We start from the raw sequence: 19345 nt of genomic DNA on the forward strand, positions 1-19345 counted from the left end.
TCTAAAAATTACCAAATTTCATAGAAATGAAGATTTCAATTAGTAGAACAACTTTCATACTTGAGACTAAGGCTAATTTTGTTGGGAAAAGCCTCAATTTCACGAAAATCAACTTTGACGCCCCAAATGTTGATTGGGCTTTGTTCCTGGCCTCAAGGGGAGTCTAGTGGTAGTGGTAATTGGGACAGAACATTTCCAAAATGGTGGATTTGAGCCATGGTGCTGTCGTACCCTCTGTGTGGTTTTGCAAAAATCAAGCCAAATTCTCTAATTTTTGGGGTGGAATTGACAGAGGTATCGATTGGCCTCGATTGACACCAAGATAGCCGTCCATGGTGGCCAGAGTTGGGAGATAAACCCGAGTCGGGTCACGGTTCCTCAAAGGGATCCAGCCGATGCCCTTCTTCTTCTCCTCCCTCATTTCCCTCCTTTCTTATGTTTCTGATTAGTCTGTTCCTTCTCTCTCCTTTCCACATTCCTCAATGTTTCTCCCCTGTTCCTTCTTTATTTCCCATCCGCGCTGCCCATCTTTGCTTGCTTCAATCCTAGCTACACACGTGGCATGACTAGATTAAACTCCAGAAATCTGGAGCTTTCTAGAAAATAGAAATTTACAATTTTGCCCTCAACTTTAAACGTTAATATCTCTTTCGTTGTAACTCCAAATTGCGTTCCGTTTGCGCCCACGTATCCTTAGCGATGAGTACTACGAGAATACGCCAAGAAAATAAACCTTACGTGACACGACACGACAATCAACAAAAGTCAACACTTTGCCTCAAAGGGCATTTTCGTAAACTCACTTATTAAAATTATAAAATCATAATTTTTAGGGACGGGCTGTTACACTTTCATACCTCCATTAAGTTAAGGGACCAATGATCGTGTCACGTGGATATTAACAATTTAAAAATTAAAAAACAAAAAAAATTAAAAAATAAAAATCAAATCCCAATCATCTCTCCAAATATAAGAAAGCATTTTCCCAAATCCCTAAAGTCAGAAAAGGATCCTTTCCGGATCTGCTTGTTGGGATCTGGTAGATCAATCAATCATGTCCGTTCATCGTACATCATTCAAAACTGACCGCACGATATATGATGAACGAACTTAATTAATTGATCTCTCGGATCCCCACAAAGAGGATCCGGATAGGATCTTTTTCCCCCAAAGCCAACAACCCCAATTTTCGCCATGGACCCATATTGACACGTGACGCTAAGCCATTATCCACTTGGAAGCCACGTCACTAGTTAACAGCTAACTTAACCGCAACCTTAACAAATTTACGAAACTGTCCTAAAATTTTGACTTTAGGTACCACTCAGAGATAAAAAACTTGATGTACCAAATGTTGAAAACCAAAAACCTTGATAATAGTAAACTGAGATTAACTCTTATTAATATGTAGTTTTGATTAATTGTTTCATGTTTAGATTATATGAAGAGATAATTGTAACAATAATGCTTAATTTTAACCCAATTGGAGTAATAGTCATCAACTAAAAATATATGATTATTAGTTATTTAACTCATCAAAACATACTGTTATGATTAAATTGTAAATGTTTTATTAATTTTGGCAAAATTCCTAAAATAAAATAGCTATTTCATTATTTTCTCCATAACCAAAATTTACCATTCATCCTAAGTATGATCCGACCCGTCAATATCCAAATATTCCATATTTACCTTAACAAAAAAATTAAGAAAAAAGAAAGTCGGTTGAAAGCTGCAGGCGTGTCGTTCTTTCATACTTTTCTTCTTCAACCTCTTCGTCTCTGGCAAACCATCGATCCAGTTGGCCTCTACGTACCACCGTCGCATTCCGATTCGCTGCCACGAGCTCCGACCTCCAATACGCCTCCGGCTTCGACGACCTGATCCATATCTAGCTCCAGACCCTACCCTACCCCAAATCCCAGCTCCGAAACACTCTTCACTTCTCCACTAATCTCCCATTCAATTGACTTCCGTCCGAACACAGTTCTACATCTCCAGGACGACGCCGTTTTCCGTTCAAGATTCGATTACGAACATTGCCGCCTCAATAATCGGTGATCATTTGATTTTTTCAATGAATTTCACTGTTCATTTTTTCAATGATTATCGAATTGAATCTGTTATTGGTTTGTTAGAAGCTTAGGTCTTCCTATTGCGCGTAATTGCTTTGGTTTCGGAGTTCTTCGTACTGGATCTAGAGGTAATATTTGTTTCCAATCTTTACCTTTCCGTTTGGTTGCTGAGAAAGTTGTGGGGAACATAAAAAAAATGAATGGAAAGTTTGAAGTGTTGCGGCATATGTTGTGTTTTTAGCTTTTGGGTAATATAATATTCAACTCAAACATGCATAGTAGTTGTCTCGAGCTCAGTTGAAGATATTCCACTTCTACGTCTAGGAGATATTGCATATGGATTTTGGAACTGGAATTTTTATAATGCCATATTCGGTTGCTCGAATTTCGTCGAAAGATTAGGAAAGAAATTAATTTGAATTGGAATTTACTTTATTGGTTGTTTAGTTGAAAAAGAAAAGCTAAATATTTTAGCTCAACAAAGTATTATTGAAGATGGCTTATTTGAGTTTCCCATTCCGTCCTTATTAATTGAAAAAAACCATCCCTTTATTTCCAGTTGGGGATAAGCTGGAATGAGTTGAGTTGTACAGCTCCGCCGAGGTAAAAGCTCACTATGGGACTTTTTGATGGATTGCCCGTGTCTCCAGACAAGGCAGTAAGTTCAAGTCACTTATCTTACTACACCTGTTAATAACTATATATTTGGTTGTTTGCACTGGATATGGAGCTCATAATCCATTTCTCAGGCAAAGGGGGTTTGGCGGTGCAGGTGTCTATGGTAGGAATCGCAATTCGTAAAAGGGTTCTGCATAAAATTAACTTTTGACTGTATAGAGTTGGTTCTATTTTCATTATTCTTGATATGTCTTCAGAATTCACAAGACATGTTCTTTATTCGATTGTAAATAAAAGTTGCATGCTTTAGCTGCTAGAAACTTAGTGCTTTATTTTTTGCTGTTGGTGCATGTTTCTCATTTCAAAGTTCTGATAATATATCTGATTTGACTTCAATAAGGAAAAGATTCTTGCTAAAAGTTTGATTGACGAAAACGTGTTGTGTCATCAGTTCATAGATGTTTACCGTTTGCTGTAGGCTTAAATTTATACCCGCCATAATGCTACTTGTCAATTACAAAATGGGGTTTATTTACTATATTTTGCAAGTTTGACTTGATCCCAACACTCCTTGTTTTCTGAAGATGCAGTTTTTCTGGAAAACACCCGGGTTCACTTCATCTTATTTGTTTGCTTTTTTTTGTTGTAACAAATTTGTCTTTTGTGTATGCTTCCTGCACACACCCAGTTTCACCCCTTTGGCATGTCTTAAATAAAATTAGGTAATAAAAAAATGTCGTACACACTATAAAAGGTGAAGATCCTTATAGTTTTCTTCAGTAAAACTGGAAGGAACAGTTTATTAGTGATTCTAAATTGAAAAATAATCTCAGAAAAAAGTTTATGGAATCCACGTTGTAATAACTATACTTATCAGAAAAAGAGCTGTAGGTTTTTATATGTTCATGCCTGGCACTCTGTTAGAATTTCGACTCCCCTCTGGATTTTGTTCTTTAATGCATCTGGCAATAGACTGAGGGCCTGTTTGGAACTGCTTTTAAATTGATTGAAAGCGCTTTTAGAGAAAATGTTTATGTGTTCCAAAAGCACTTAAAATGCTTCCTGCAAGAAGCACCAGTTATGTGATTCTTGGATATGAAGAAACAAAGTGCTTTTTTAGGATTCAATTGTCATTTTACAAAGGATTGGTTCCAAAATCATTTTCACCAAAAGTGCTTTTAGCCATTTTAAAAGCACTTCCAAACAAGCCATAAACTTAGCAAATAGAGAATAACTAGAAACACACAAGTTTTATACTGCTTCGGTAGAACCTTTGCCTACGTCCTGTTGTGATTTCTCTGGTTTGAGAAATCACGGCTTCTTTGAATTAATAATAGAGTAAACAGTGCTTTTGTAAACCATAGAACTAATCCCTCTCTTTCTCTTGGTTGTCTCTCTGATCTCTCTTGTGTTTATAGGGTGTGGCTTACCCACCTATTTACTTATTAAGTCTCCTAATCTATTTAGGAAGGCACACTTGCATTCCCATTCCGTTTCTGCATTTAGGATTCCTAATCTAATTGTACAAGAAAACTTAATTCTTTCCTAATCATGGTAGGACAAGAATCTGTGCACCTTTATCTTTCCTAATACAATCCTAAACAAAATTGGACTATTAACAAATGACGAACCAAATCCTAACATGCTCTTGATAATGTTTTAAAAGGCTTGCCTCAGGGCGCGCCTAGGCGCCCTGTGAGGCTAGGCTTGAGGGTTGCCGCCTCTGTTTTGAGGGAGTGGGCGGAAGGCGCCGACGGAGCCGCCTAGGTGCGCCTCAGGGGATTTTTTTTTTTACTCCCAAACTCAAATTTTGGGTAGGGTTTTAACTGCCTCATACCTCTTCCTTGTACTATCATCTCTCTGCCTTTTTTTCTGATTTTTATTTTTTTATATAATGGATGTGTGTGCTGTCTGCGTGCATTATTATATGTGTGCTCATTGTGCTTTTCATCCTCTATTATATATATATAATATAATATATGTATATATATGTGTGCCTATGTATTTATAATATATGTGTGTGCTCAGGGTGATTATTGATTAATAATCTTTTTTTTTAATATAATATATATGTACGCTCGGTGTATTTATTAAAAAATTTAGGTCCCGTGAGGCTTTGCCTCACGCCTAGGCTGGGTTATCCCTCGGATGCCTCGCCCATGCCTCACGCTTTTAATACATGTCTTTTACATACAGAGAATTCACTGTAATATCTAGAAGCATGCACCAGCATATGAAAACAATAATTTAATACAGTGTTTAAACTTTAGCATGCATGCTTTGTTATGCATAGTGCTTCTTGATGTTACTTTCTCAATTTTTCTTCTGTCATCATGGTAATTTCAGTATCTGAGGGAAGAGATTGCAAAGATCGATGAGAGCTGGGCTGCTGCTCGTTTTGATTCATTACCTCATGTTGTTCGTATTTTGACGTCCAAAGATCGTGAAGGTGAAGTCCAGTTTTTGAAGGAGCAAAGTGATGTTGTTGAGGAGGTTGTGGATGAAGTTGTGCATAATTATCACAGTGGCTTCAATAAAGCAATTCAAAATTATTCTCAGGTCTTGTATATCTTTCTGGATAAGAATATTTAATCTATTTGTCCATTTTTTTCTTTAATTTTTTCAATCTTGTATATTTTTAGCATCCGTGGTCGTATAAGAAACTGAATCTTGTGGGTGCTTCAATAATTCATCTGTTTCCTGACAAAAAAAAAATTATTTATCAAAATGTTTTGCTTTGAAAATGCTAGTGTTTTAATGGTTTTTTTTTGTTTCTGATTTTGGGGGAAGTGGACGGTTGTCAAAAACAAGAGTTGACTCTTGCATACTACTATCTTACTCTACTCAATTCTTTCCAGATCTTGCGGTTGTTCAGCGAATCTACTCAAAGTGTTGGTGTCCTGAAGGTTGATTTGGCTGAAGCAAAGAAGCGTCTCAGTGCCCGTAGTAAACAACTGCATCAGTTATGGTACCGGTCAGTTACTTTGCGGCACATAATCTCCCTCTTAGATCAAATTGAGGGCATATCTAAGGTTCGTCTTATCTTCTTCTTTTTTTTTAAATTTATTAATTTATTAATTTTTATATCTTTAGACAATACCAGGCTCAGGAGTATTGGGATTATTTCATTCAGTCAATAGTATTTGAACTCTTCACCATGAAGTTAGCTTTTTGGAGGGTGTGTCAACTGCGTTCTGCTCAATCCATTGTACTTGAGTTGCAATTGTATTAGTTTGCTCATTCATATTTAAATCCATGAGTATGCATATGTACATAAAGAAATTGATGAGCATGTGTTCATGTCTATTTTTATTTGAATTTTGAAATAAGTTTTATTTAAACCCTGACCTTTACAGCTCATGAGATAGCTGGGGGCCCACATGGCGGGCTATTAGCTCAGTGGTAGAGAGCGCCCCTGATAACTGCATCATTGTGCCTGGGCTGTGAGGGCTCTCAGATATCATGCAAACCCTTTCTATACTAATAGAATAGAATCTTACTCCATTTAATCTAATAAAAGTTAAATGTTTTTTAGTACACGCACGCTCACAGCTTACAACTCATTACTTAGCAATGTAGCTTTAGATTTAACACTTATGTTTTATGCTTTGATACATCTGTATTGTCTGGTATCCGTACTTTTTCATTGAACTACCGGCGATAAAAATATTCCAACTGAATCAACTTTGTGCCTAAATGTTTCATTTCATCTATTATCTGGTCAAAATGTGGCTCAGGTTCCAGCTCGGATAGAGAAGCTGATTGCCGAAAAGCAGTATTATGCTGCTGTTCAATTTCATGTTCAATCAATGTTGATGCTTGAAAGAGAGGGGCTTCAAACGGTAGGGTGTTTTATATTAAAAGAATAAAATATTATCTTCAAACAGTACATTTGTCAACTACTTTATTTGTTTTTAAATTGAAATTTGTACATAAATGTTTTTCCTACTCTTTTATGGTGGCTTGGTTGAAACTTTAGTTTTATCTAACTACTAGATCCTAAAACAGTTTGTCCCATTTTATTCTCAAGTTTCATTATTGCCGGCCGGTTCAGTAATAATGTTGTCAACTTCAAGGTTCAATATTTTTCTTCATCCAATATATCATAGCGTTTCACCATTTTTCTTTTTTATATTTTTAAATTGTTAGCTTCTTTGCACCACAAGGTGTGGTGGAACTATTTTAATGATATTAGATATTGAATTATTATCTGGTTGATGCGTCCTTAAAGGTGGTGCATCTGACACTAACAGTTCTTGAAAATATCAGAACAGGGCCTTTAATAGAAATTCACTTTCATTTTCTTCTTCTGGATGCAATATAACTTTGAGGAAACCGTTTTAGTGAATATATGATTTGGTAGTTATAATTGATTGGCTCAGGTCGGTGCCCTTCAAGATGTTCGCTCTGAGTTGACAAAGTTGCGAGGAGTTCTGTTTTATAAAGTGCTAGAGGATTTACATGCTCATCTTTACAACAAGGGTGAATATAGGTATTTACTTGTGTTGACGTTTTTTTCCTTTTGGGTACCTTCATATACTTAGCATCATTTTAAAAATAAGACCTTCTAGGGGAAAAAATGAAGAAACATTTTACTTTATTGCTTTCAGTTTATTTGCATACTTATGGGGTGGCTGGGATGTTCTGGGATTTAGGCATTATAGGATTTGTTTTCCATCTACTGCTTTCTATTTCATGTTAGCTGCACACTTTTTTGTTCCTGCTGCTGTGACAAACCATAATTATATGAAATTGTGATGATTTTATAGAACTCTACTTCTCTGGGAGCACTTGTCCTCTTCTTTTGGGGAAATTGATGATTGATCAATTTTCTAGCTTTGTATTTTTCTTTTTATCCTGTGCTATACTCTCAAAAGCTATTTCTCATATATATTGTCCTTGTGCTGATTCTTTCTGCAGCTCAGCTGCTTTAAGTTTGCAAGAAATGGATGATGAGGTACCAACCACCACAGCTGCTGTATTTTCACTGAGTAATTCACAATCCCTGTCTCGAAGAACCAGGCTGTTAAAAGGTGACAATCAGTTCGGTAATCAAGGAGATGGATCATATAGGACAGGTTCTGTTGATGGAGGGTAAGATTATTATCGCATTATTATTGCATGCTGGGTTTTTCCTTCAACCTGCATTATTATCGCATTATTTTCATATGAAAATTATATCACTTGCAAGTTGTGGATTTTTTTGTTTATACTCTCTTCTAGAATCAAAGTAAGTTCACAATGCCTCAAATTCTTATTGGACATTTTATCTGCTGCTGCATTATTTTATGTGGTTAATTTCTTCAAGACCCTCCTGGAGGTTTGTATATTGGTTTGAATATTATAGTATCCATCTTCAATTAAGAGGAAGGTTCCCCGTGAGTTCAATATGCTGGAGAGAATATATTTTAGGCTTTTTAGCCAAAGTGGTCCTGAGATTTGCATAACTCCTCACTTTGGTCCCTGAGATTTGAAATCAATAGAAGTGGTCCTTGAGATTGTCCACCATCAATCATTTTGGTACTTTGATGAAAAATTATGTTAAGGATCAAAATGACAAAAATACCCTCAATTTAATAAACAATAGGGCAAAATGATTTGACAAAATTTGAGGGTATTTTTGTCATTTTATTCTTATTTAATAGAGATATTTCAGAGAATGACCAAAATGGTTGATTGTTGACAAACTCAGGGACCAATTCTATCAATTTCAAATCTCAAGGACCAAAGTGAGGAGTTATGCAAATCTCAGGGACCATTTTGGCTAAAAAGCCTATATTTTATTGGCTGTTGAGTACCCATTGAAAGTAGTCTTTGGAAAGAAGTTAAAAAATGCCACTAGTGTTTTTATAGTAATGTGTGGCTACTTGTGGATAGGCCTCCATGATTTTTTACATAGCTTTTTTGCAATATTCTTTTTACGTCTGTTCGATTGAAGGTCATAATCTTGTATGGATGAATTACATTTATAATTGGAAGATTGAATTCTTAATATTATTATGTTGTCGTTTTCCTTTGGTAATTCTACATCTAAATTCTAAATGTTTTAGTTCATCTTTTGATGGTGTTGATGAGGAGGGCACTTCGGAACTGCATGATGAAGCTACCTCAGATGGGCATACTTCAGTGAGGATCAATGGTGATGTCAAAATTGTTCCTCGTGAGATGCCAACATGGCTTCAGTATTCCACTCCGGATGAATTTCTTGTATGACAACTGTGATTATTCACATCTCATGTTGTCTTTTGAATGAATTTCTTTTGTGCTGAAAGTTCTGGGGTTTTTATTTGGATGTAGGAAGCAATAAAGAAAAGTGATGCTCCACTTCATATCAAGTATTTGCAGACCATGGTTGAGTGCCTTTGCATGCTTAGAAAAGTTGCAGCTGCTGGTGCTATAATATGGTTTGTTATCTGGTTTTACTTTTACCTCTTTTGGTTGGTTGTCTGCCGTATTTCAAGAATACTTATCAACTTATTTGATATTTTGTTCTTACCCATAACAGCCAAAGATTGCGACCTACAATTCATGAGATCATCACATCCAAGATTAAAGCTCATGCCGAGCTTCTTAATTCCTCAAGGTCTGGGATTGGGCAAGCTTCCCGAACTGCTACAGCTGGCCTACATTTTATGAAGGGGCAGTTACAAAGTTATCAGTTGCCAAAACAGAAACGTCAGAATGGGATATCACTGTCTGGAACTCTATTGGCAGTAAGCCCTGTCTCACCTGTGATGGCTCCTGCAGGGAAAGCACAAGCCGCGGCAAAAGAACTTCTTGATTCAGTTTTGGATGCTGTTGTTCGGATATTTGGTGTGATATTTTTCAGTTTTTAATGTGTTCTTTATTCTATTTTAGGTTTTTAGTTATGTGCATATACGTATATGTATTTAACAATGAAACTAAATTCTCCTAATATAATTCTTCAGAGAACCATGTTGTTGTTGGGGAGCTTTTGGAATCAAAGTCCTCTGTTGACATGAACACGCCAAAATCAATGCCAACAGATGTAAATCGGAATACTGATTTAGAAGCATCTCAAGTTACTGGAGGCTATAGCATTGGTTTTTCCTTGACAGTATTACAGGTAAGCTATCTGTTTCAAGTTTTTAATGGTTAAAAAATTCCACATGGTGTATCCCTTAAAGGAAATTCTGTGCAGTGACATGCATGGCAGTTCTAAAACTTACTTTATTTTTCCCTTTTTCTTTTCATGTGTTAAAGAGTGAATGCCAACAACTTATTTGTGAGATTCTGCGGGCAACTCCTGAAGCTGCATCTGCTGATGCTGCTGTACAGACAGCTAGACTTGCAAACAAGGTCCCTTCCAAAGACAAGAGGCAAGGAAATTGGTTTCATATTCCATCTAACTGTATACTGCTTGATAGTCTGGTGGTTTTCTAGTTAAAAAACTAATGAAAGCACCACCAGTGGGCAGTGGTTCGAAAATGCTTGATAGTAGATATGTTCTCGACTACTTTAATCTATGGGTGCTCTTCATTTTAAAGCCAATCCTTGGGTATGCAGAATGAAACACATGGTTAAATGAAACATTTGTGACTGGTTGGAAAATTTTAATCCACCATAAACGCCAAAGGTTCATATATTGTTGTATAGATATGATGTCACTTGTGACATTAGGTCCCTCTTCTTACTCTTTGGGATATATCTCCTTTTGCAAGGAGTTACTATGTACTTATGCCTTTTTTTCATGATGATGGGTTACAGGGATGGTGCAGAAGAGGGTCTGACATTTGCTTTTCGCTTCACAGATGCTACAATTTCTATTCCCAACCAAGGTATGCTTGATTTTCTCCTGCAGTACTTAATACCATCTAGAGTAATGATAGTTGAATAACACCATGCAGTAATAATTAAATATACTGTGTCTATCCTTGTTAGAATGTCAGCCATATCTGATGGATAGCATCAAACTATGGCAGCCTTATTTAGTAAATGTTAATGTTATGAATATTGCAAGGGTTCATGGACCCTTTACTTCACCTTGTTGCTTGTACCTGTGTCAATAAGACATGACACTGTTAACTGGTAAGGATATGTCAATAGGAACTGCTGATGCATAGAAGACCTTTGGAGAAATACAAACCCTGATATACTTGGGTGTGGGCCCTCACATGATTTCCATAATCAAGTTCATGTAGCTTTGATAGCTTTATAAATTCCTTTAGAAATGAGTTCTTTCTGTGTACTTAGTTGATGAGCTACTTGTTAGTTATGCATATTAGAAGCATAAAATGCTGATGACAGAAGATTTTTACTTCTGAGGTTCTCATAGAGCCCTTTGTTTTTCACGATAGACATGATACAGTTTGTTTGATATGTGTTACTTCAGAGGTACTGATAGTCTTCTTGAGCTTGTCTGATGTGTGTTCAAGGTTACTCAATAAATTAGTGCATTGAATTATTGATTGTGTCATAAGACCTGTATGTCCAAGCCCCAATAGAATTATTGCTTTAATCATTTATTTTGTTTATGTTTCTCATATTTCTGGAGATTACCATGACCATGGACTACAAGGGAGAATTTTTCCTACTCTGAATCATTCTGATTTATCATTGTAGTGAATATCACGTTTAAGAATGGGAAAAACAAGGCAAACTCAGGAAACCGAAAACAAATAATCAAAGATAAATCGCACCAAGAGTTTACGTGGTTCGGCTATTTGCCTACGTCCACAGGGCAGCAACAACAAACTTTCACTGTATCAATAATGAGTACAATGAATAATCTTGTCAAGCCTCTAGAAATAAAACTTGACGAAAAACCTGAAAGAACAAGAGCAAGAAATACACCCTTCTCTCTTTTCTCTCCTCTTGCACGCACTTGGCCGTTACAATATTCTTTCACTCTAACTCCTTTTGAGTGGTATACAACTTATTGTTTTTTTTCCACATTCAAAACTAGTGCAATAGCCCCTTTATATAGACATAATAGAGGTTGTCTTCAATAAGGAATACTAATCCTAATTGGAATATAGTTATGAATCCTTCTCCAGTTGAGAAACCAACTCCAATTGGGGAAACCACTCCATTTGGGAAAACAATTTAATCCTCTTAAGACTATAATTCCTAATAGACTTAGGACAACTCAAATGGGCTGGGAAATACAACATTCATCACCTCAAGAATTTCATAGAGAGACCTTAGATCACTATCACTTTTCTTGTATAATTGAAATGCTCCGTTGTATGTAAGTCGTCGGTTTTTCAAAACCATTGCTTTATGGCATTTGATGTCACAACCAATCTTCAAGTTGGAGTGTTTTGTTCTATCTACTGAATAAATTACATACTTCTTAAGGGTACTTTTCTAGTTTAAAAACTTTCTCAATAGGCTGTTGCTTTCATAAGTTATATTTCTAAATTCTTCTCGATTCAAAGTTTCTTCAGCTTTCAACGTGTTGTGTCTGGCATTTCTATTAGTTAGTAACATGTTACGGTGGTCTGCATCTTCCATTCTCCAGGGGTTGATCTCATTCGTCAAGGCTGGAGTAGGAAAGGTCCAAACGTTTCACAAGAAGGTTATGGGTCTGCAGCTATCTTGCCTGAGCAAGGCATATATCTTGCAGCATCTGTATACCGGCCTGTTATTCAGGTTTTACGATCGTTCTTAATCATGTCTTTAAACATGAGCTTTATGATCTGTACACAGTGGTTTGTCTTTTGACCTTTTCTGACTTTATATGTTCTTCAGTTTACAGATAAGGTTGCATCAATGCTTCCGAAAAAGTATTCCCAGTTAGGGTAAGCCTCAAAATCATATTACTCTTTTCTTTGTAATTGTGCATATCACTTTATGTTTAACAGCAATGGGGCATGCTATTTGTTAGTTTCTTTCACTTTATTTCCATTTTATTGCTTAATCAAATATTACTTGGCATGGGAAGGAAATATGCTGATAGAAGAAAATACTGTTGAACTTTAATCTGAACTTCTGATCCTGTTTCTGTAATTAGTCTTGTTGATGAGCTATATAAATACTAGCCTCTTGCCACAAGCGTAGCCACATGCCTATGTGTGTGGCAATTGGCTCTTTTTATTGTTTTACATTTTTTTTAAAATTTTATTGTTTTACATTTTTTTAATTATAGTTATTTTAGATATTATTGTTTTTATTAATATATTTTGAAAAATAATGAACGTAAACATTCACTGTCACGTAATGTTGTTTTTTTTATTCCTAATGGGAGTAGGGTAATTTGGGTATTATGGAAGCTTCACCCTTTTTGCCTTCTCCCTTTATCCATATATATATACAAGCCTCTTGCCATAGGCTCCCTCATGTGGCAATTTTCTATTTTACATCTTATTCTTTACCTGTAATTTTTATTCTTGTTTTTTGTTTAAAATATTTTTTTATATAAAAAAAATTAAAGAAATAAAAAAAGAAAAACTACCGACCTGTGTAGTTGGTAGTTTTGTTCTGTTTAGAATTTTATTAAAACGAAATTGTTTCATTTTAAACTCTTAATTAGGGAGCGGTAATTTTGGAATTATGAATGATTCAACGTTTTTGCCTTCTGGCTTTAAATATATATAGATATGTTGGCAATATTCTCTAAAGTCAATGCCAAGTCGTCTTTCTTGATATATTTGAAGTTTTGAACCTACTCGACCTCTTTTATCTGTCTAAGTATATTTAAGAGGAAGGTAAAGGTAGCATCTGTCCAGTAACTGTCATGTATGCATTGCTCATCTGTCCACCAGAAGGGATCCAATTCAGTTGTGCCATTGCCAACTAGATATTGATAGCTTACAGTTCTGAATAGTCATTTGTATATATGTTGTCTCTATCAAAAAAAGGAAAAAATGTATCACTTTTTGCAGTCACCCTTCATATGTCCATACTGATGCATGAGTTTCGGTATTTTACTATGGATAGGCAGAAGTATGATAACCATCAAATATGGTCAAACACACGAGGGAATGGGTGGTGAAATCTTTTCCTGCTTAGTCACAATGATATGGACTTAACTATTGTAGGGGCTACAAGGAGGAATATGGGTTTGAAGTTTCGAATGTCTCAGGCATAAGTTGTAGTCTCACTAACCCCACACATATAGGTTCAAATATAGTAATCCTTCAAAATTGGGACTCTTGCTGTTTGAAGTTGGTTATGCTTTGGGTTAGTGAACAACTGGTCCTGTTATCTGTGTGCTTATTGATCCACAGATGAGTTCGGTTCATCTTCTTTGTTATCTTCATATTTCTTGTTATTGTTATCATGAATTTGGTTGTTACATTTCCTCTTCTTTGTTTCCATTTACTTTTTTGGAAAAAATTGTAATATTAACTTCTGAATCTGCAGTAACGATGGATTGATGGCTTTTGTGGAGAACTTTGTGAAGGACCATTTTCTTCCCACGATGTTTGTGGACTACAGAAAAGGCGTACAGCAAGCTATATCAAGCAAGTTTTATAACTAATTATTCTACAGTGATCTTGTTTATTCTTTTTATTTTCTTGCATGGCATGAAACTATGTCGATTAAATGATGTCACTCATGTGTCCTAAAACCTAATAAAATTTGCTTTTGAAAAAAATGTAGATACTATTATTTAATGATACTTAGGTGTAAGAAAAATGTAGATACTTATATTTAATGATACTTAGGTGTAAGCTATATATCTTTAAGTAATCTTACCCAAGTAAAAGGTTGGAGGCTCGTGCACTTTGTATAATTACTGTTTGAATCCTGTAGACGTGCAGATTATATTTTATATAGAGTTTCTATGGCATTGACTTTTCAGTACGAAATGACCATGAAAAGCGGAAGACTTTCATTTTCTCGGGAACTTTCAATGCAACCCTAACAAAATGGACGTTTAAAAATTAAAACATATTCATAGGTACATGCTTGGACACCATTTCTGTAAACAATAAGGAATTCCACTATTACTGCCTCACTCATCTGGAGCATTGAACAAAAGTTTTCTCATACATAACAGAACAGTCACATCATTTGCACTAAAAAGATCTGATTTTGGGAAGTCTTTGAATTCTTATAGGTCCAGCTGCATTCCGGCCCAGAGCACATGCTGCTGCATCTTATACTCCTTCAATTGAGAAGGGTCGACCTGTCTTACAGGGACTGTTGGCAATATATTTTTTAGCAAAAGAGGCAAGTTTGAACTTTTCCTTAAGATAATTTCATTTATAGTATTGCAGTAGTGTCTCTCTGCTCCACTGCGGATGATTCTTTTTTAACATTGTGCTCAAGTTATTTTAAATATATGGACAAATAATCTCGTTTGAAATTATTTACTCTAGGTGCTTGGTTGGGCACAAGCTATGCCTAAATTTGCCGTTGACCTTGTGAAGTATGTGCAAACTTTCCTTGAGCGAACCTTTGAACGATGCCGGACGGCATACATGGAGGCAAGGATGTTTCCCTTCTCACTCTCCTATTACCTTAGCGCAGCAGTATTATTTGTAGATCTGATATATTTTGAGTCTACTTGTTTTGCTTTATGTTAATGTTTTGAATATTTATTTTTCTTCTGGATTTGGTTGTTTCAAGCTGCTATAGCAAAGTGTCATCTCCTTTCCTTTCAGAAAGAGAAGTAGAGTTTAGCGGACAAGCACTATATTGACATTATTTTTACAATATGCAATGGCCATACAGTTATAGGATTGATGGCAACCATACATTAGAACATAGATTTAATTACCGCAATAGTTGCTATATTGTAAGACTTGAGATGCCAACTGTAAACAAATATAAATGTCAACAATGTGAAAGAGTGATTTTCACATTTTATTTCATTTATAGGTTCTTGAATTCTAATCAGTACCCTGAAATGTAGGTGGCACGTGCCATGATATTTGATTTGTTTAATCCAATTTTTGGTATTCTTCAGGCGGTTCTGGAGAAACAGAGCTATATGCTCATTGGAAGACATGATATCGAGCAGTTGATGCGTCTTGATCCAGCAAGTACCTGTTTACCAAATTCGTTTGGTCAGTCAAACTTCGAAACCCATTCTTCAGATTCTGAAAGTCTTGAGGTTGAATTACAATTAAGCGACTTATTATTGAATTTGCGGCCTATTAAGCAGGTATTTCAGTTGCCAGTCTGATGTTAAAAGTTTTTTCTACTTAAATGATAAAATTCTTATTGTTATCATTTATTGTTTCTATTTTATCACTAAAATATTTTAGACTAACTTCTCTTCAGATCTTGTAGTAGTGAGGCCTTGCTGACGAAGTAATTGATTAATTCATTGAATTTTTAGATTATGGATGGATTGACTTTCTTTTTCAACTCTGCCTCTCACAGGATAATCTAATTCGTGATGATAACAAACTAATATTGCTGGCTTCCCTTAGTGATTCATTGGAGTATGTTGCAGAGTCTATTGAAAGGCAAGTTCTCATCCGGCTGCAGTCTAGAATTTGTTTTGAATTTTCTTTTATTACATCAGTGGGGTATGTAAGTGATTACATAGCAGACAACAAGAAACTTGTTAATTTATTTTAAAAGCAGCAAGATCCTATTTTTAATCCCTATGCTTTCCTCCATATGGCAATGAGTTGTGTTATCCGAGACTAATGTGGCAACAAGTTCTCTTATGTAACAAGTTATCATGAAAACAATCATGCATTTCGTGTGGATGCTAATGAAACTGTCTGATGCTCCTTTCCTCGAAGAAAATGCAATGTATGCCCACAAAATTATGTTGCTTTCATGAATGCAAAGAGTCAGTTTCAGGAGTTTTTCCCTTCACTCCCTTGTGTGTGAAGTTTATTATTTATTTTCAGAAGTTTCTACAACCCCCTTATTTTTCTGATCTTTGTTTTTAACTTGTACATGTCCAGTTTCAACCTTAAACATGGAATCTTTTTTATGCTTTTATTCAGTTTGACTTCCTACATTTGTTACACATTTATCCATGATAGATGAACGAGCACAACTTTTTTTCATTATATAGGCTGGGGCAGACAACCTTCAGATCTCCAAATCAAGTAGAAGAGAGTGGTAAGAACCGTCATCAACGAGCAACTAGTGATGCTTCTAGGGATCTGGCATCATTTGCAGATGAGTATAGAAAATTGGCAATTGACTGCCTCAAGGTTTTACGTGTTGAGATGCAATTGGAGACGATTTTCCATATGCAGGTATGTGATGTTTAGTTTGTAAATACTGTCTCGGCTGAGAGTGATACCTGTTAGAATTGTCCTGTAATAAACATAGCATCGGCAGACTGAAATGGTTTAAACAGGAAATGACAAATAGGGAATACATGGAAGACCAAGATGCAGAAGAACCAGATGACTTTATTATTTCACTTACTGCACAGGTCAGTATTCATCTCCAGCGTAAGCGGATGGGAGACATTGGATAAATTATACTTTTTTTCTCTTGATGTGGAGAGAGATACTAAACATGAATTGTAATACACCACTTCTTTCTTAAAGGATATTTATTTTAATGAAAAAATATTAATTTTTTATGAATCAGTAAATTCTGAGTGCCACATTCTCTTCTTACATAATATTTGGGTTTCTTTGCCCATAGATAACACGCAGGGATGAGGAAATGGCACCTTTCATTGCAGGAACGAAGCAAAACTATATATTTGGTGGGATTTGTAGCATCGCTGCAAATGCATCCATCAAGGTTTGTACTTTTTATGAAGTCTCTGAATCTTATGTTAGATTGTTCAGTTATCCATCTACCAGCGTTCCAGTTTGTAATTTCAGATATTTGCATTCATATAAAAGGTAAAGGTCGTACCCAGTGCACAAGGCTCCCGCTTTACGCAGGGTCTGGGAGAGGTGAATGTCGGCTAGCCTTACCCCCATTTATGGAGAGGCTGCTCCCAAGTCTCGAACCCGAGACCTACCGCTCATGGGCGAAGGCACTTGCCATCGCACCAAGTGCGACCTCAGATATTTGCATTCATATATGCATATATATTTATAGTCCCTTTTTCAGAATCTCATGCAAACGTCTGGTTCAAGTGATTCAGCTATTAAATTGGTGCTTGTTAAGTCATCCCATCTAAAACATCAGAATACATGCATTGGAAATGTAAAAAGGCTTCATTTTCTTAACAATTTTTGCTGTATTTTATTATCTTCTCTGAACTTCTTGATTCATCTGCCATTGCAAGCATGAGGAATTGTGCCGAGAAAATATTCCATTGCCTTACATTACCTTCTTTGCTTTTTGTTGCACCATCATTGAAATCAGGGCTCAGGAATTCATATATAGTATTCACCATCACCCATTTTATCCATTTAGTGATTGAAATCCAAAGAACCGCATGAGAGAAGGCTTCTTTATAATGTGCATTTTATCTATTCCGTCGGACCAAAAATCTTTTCCATCTGTTCACTGCTCAATGCTGATGTGAGATAATGCAATCTTAACAGGCTTTGGCTGATATGAAATCAATCAACCTTTTTGGCGTTCAGCAGATATGTCGGAACACAATTGCGCTGGAACAGGTAAGTCATTTTCTAATCCATATCTGAATGGCTTAATTCATTTCTTAATTGCTATATCTATTTGATATATCTTGCTCTGTGTTAAGCCCTTATTTGAACACTCCAAATATTGCTGTGACAAGGCTTTCTGGTTCCGATCCTGAAGTTACTGACATTGCCACATTTAATAATTATTGTTGGCACTGCAGGCCCTGGCTGCTATCCCATCAATTAACAGCGAAGGTGTACAACAACGACTAGATCATGTCCGAACTTACTATGAACTCCTAAACATGCCATTCGAGGCAAGTCATTGGTATTGCATTTGTTTTGCTCTATATTTTGGTTTTCCCATGGTGATCAATATTTTTCACCTGTTGGTTTGCAGGCCTTGCTAGCTTTCATCACAGAGCACGAGCACTTGTTTACGACTACAGAGTTAGTCGACAGATCTCTCTTACCTATACATATCATGGTCGTAATAACTTGTATAGCTGCTGGATAACACGTTACATTTCTCTCACAGGTATGCAAATCTTCTAAAGGTCCAGGTTCCAGGAAGGGAGATTCCTGCCGATGCTCTAGATCGTGTATCACAGATTTTACCCCGTTAGCCTTTTTCAGATTCATTCTATCTTTTCAAAGACTAAGAGTTATGTGCTGTGGAAAAGGTGGTAGCATCTACATAAAGTGTTGGTCATTCTCAAAATGGCGGATGCAGCGAAAGCAATACAAGAGCGAATTTTGTGGAAGTTGCCGGCCAACATGGCACACCATGTTGTGTCAAATTTTTGTTGCCGAACGGTATAATGACGACGAGGGTTCCATTTTTCGTTTTGTTCTCATAATTTGTTCATGTGTAGTATCAATTTTTTTGTATTTGCGTTTGCAGTGTGTAACAACTTAATGCTTAGTGTTGGTTGGGAAGAAATGAAAGCCGATGTAAATTTTCGTGGTGGTTAATAGTAGTAAATCGTTTGTATTGATTCTCAAAAGCGTCGGTTTATCCGAGGGCGAGGATGGGGCTACGGCTCTGCCCGTTTCATCGTTTAGTTTATGCCGGGTTATGTTCGGTGAATGATTTCAGTTGTTTCAACTCGGAGAATGATTTCGGTTACGCTCCGGGAGGTTGTGACCCAAATTTGGTTTCGAGTCTGGGCAATTCCGCCTTCATTTACTAATTTTTGCCCAGAAACGACC

The 19345-nt window shown here is 36.2% G+C and overlaps 1 protein-coding gene across 3 annotated transcripts; it reads left to right on the forward strand.

Annotated features, from left to right (window-relative positions):
* Positions 1 to 1700: 1700 nt before the first annotated feature.
* On the forward strand, positions 1701 to 19140 carry LOC103426348 (exocyst complex component SEC8-like). Of its 3 annotated transcripts, none has more exons than XM_029105803.2 (28): positions 1704 to 2057; positions 2147 to 2203; positions 2635 to 2733; positions 5040 to 5252; positions 5552 to 5725; positions 6431 to 6535; positions 7076 to 7185; positions 7614 to 7787; positions 8744 to 8900; positions 8991 to 9097; positions 9199 to 9506; positions 9623 to 9780; positions 9918 to 10033; positions 10422 to 10492; positions 12178 to 12308; positions 12408 to 12457; positions 14022 to 14122; positions 14722 to 14834; positions 14984 to 15091; positions 15574 to 15771; positions 15993 to 16078; positions 16645 to 16831; positions 16936 to 17013; positions 17232 to 17333; positions 18092 to 18166; positions 18355 to 18450; positions 18534 to 18583; positions 18672 to 19140. In XM_029105803.2, the coding sequence occupies exons 3-28, from the start codon at positions 2692 to 2694 to the stop codon at positions 18757 to 18759; spliced, it is 3198 nt and encodes a 1065-aa protein (XP_028961636.2). In that variant the 5' UTR covers positions 1704 to 2057; positions 2147 to 2203; positions 2635 to 2691; the 3' UTR covers positions 18760 to 19140. The 3 variants fall into 3 exon arrangements, with proteins under 3 accessions (XP_017185323.3, XP_028961636.2, XP_028961637.2); XM_029105804.2 differs by having other exon boundaries at positions 1758 to 2057; positions 2139 to 2203; XM_017329834.3 differs by lacking the exon at positions 2147 to 2203 and having other exon boundaries at positions 1701 to 2057.
* Positions 19141 to 19345: the final 205 nt, after the last annotated feature.

Source organism: Malus domestica, chromosome 07 (genome assembly GCF_042453785.1).
Source record: "Malus domestica chromosome 07, GDT2T_hap1".
Taxonomy (NCBI): Eukaryota; Viridiplantae; Streptophyta; class Magnoliopsida; order Rosales; family Rosaceae; genus Malus; species Malus domestica.

Coding starts and splice junctions, on each gene's coding strand:
- LOC103426348 (XM_017329834.3), top strand. CDS start 2,692: ATGGGACTTTTTGATGGATTGCCCGTGTCTCCAGACAAGGCA. Junction 7,788..8,743: donor ACAGGTTCTGTTGATGGAGG/GTAAGATTATTA, acceptor TAAATGTTTTAG/TTCATCTTTTGATGGTGTTG. Junction 15,092..15,573: donor GCCGGACGGCATACATGGAG/GCAAGGATGTTT, acceptor GGTATTCTTCAG/GCGGTTCTGGAGAAACAGAG.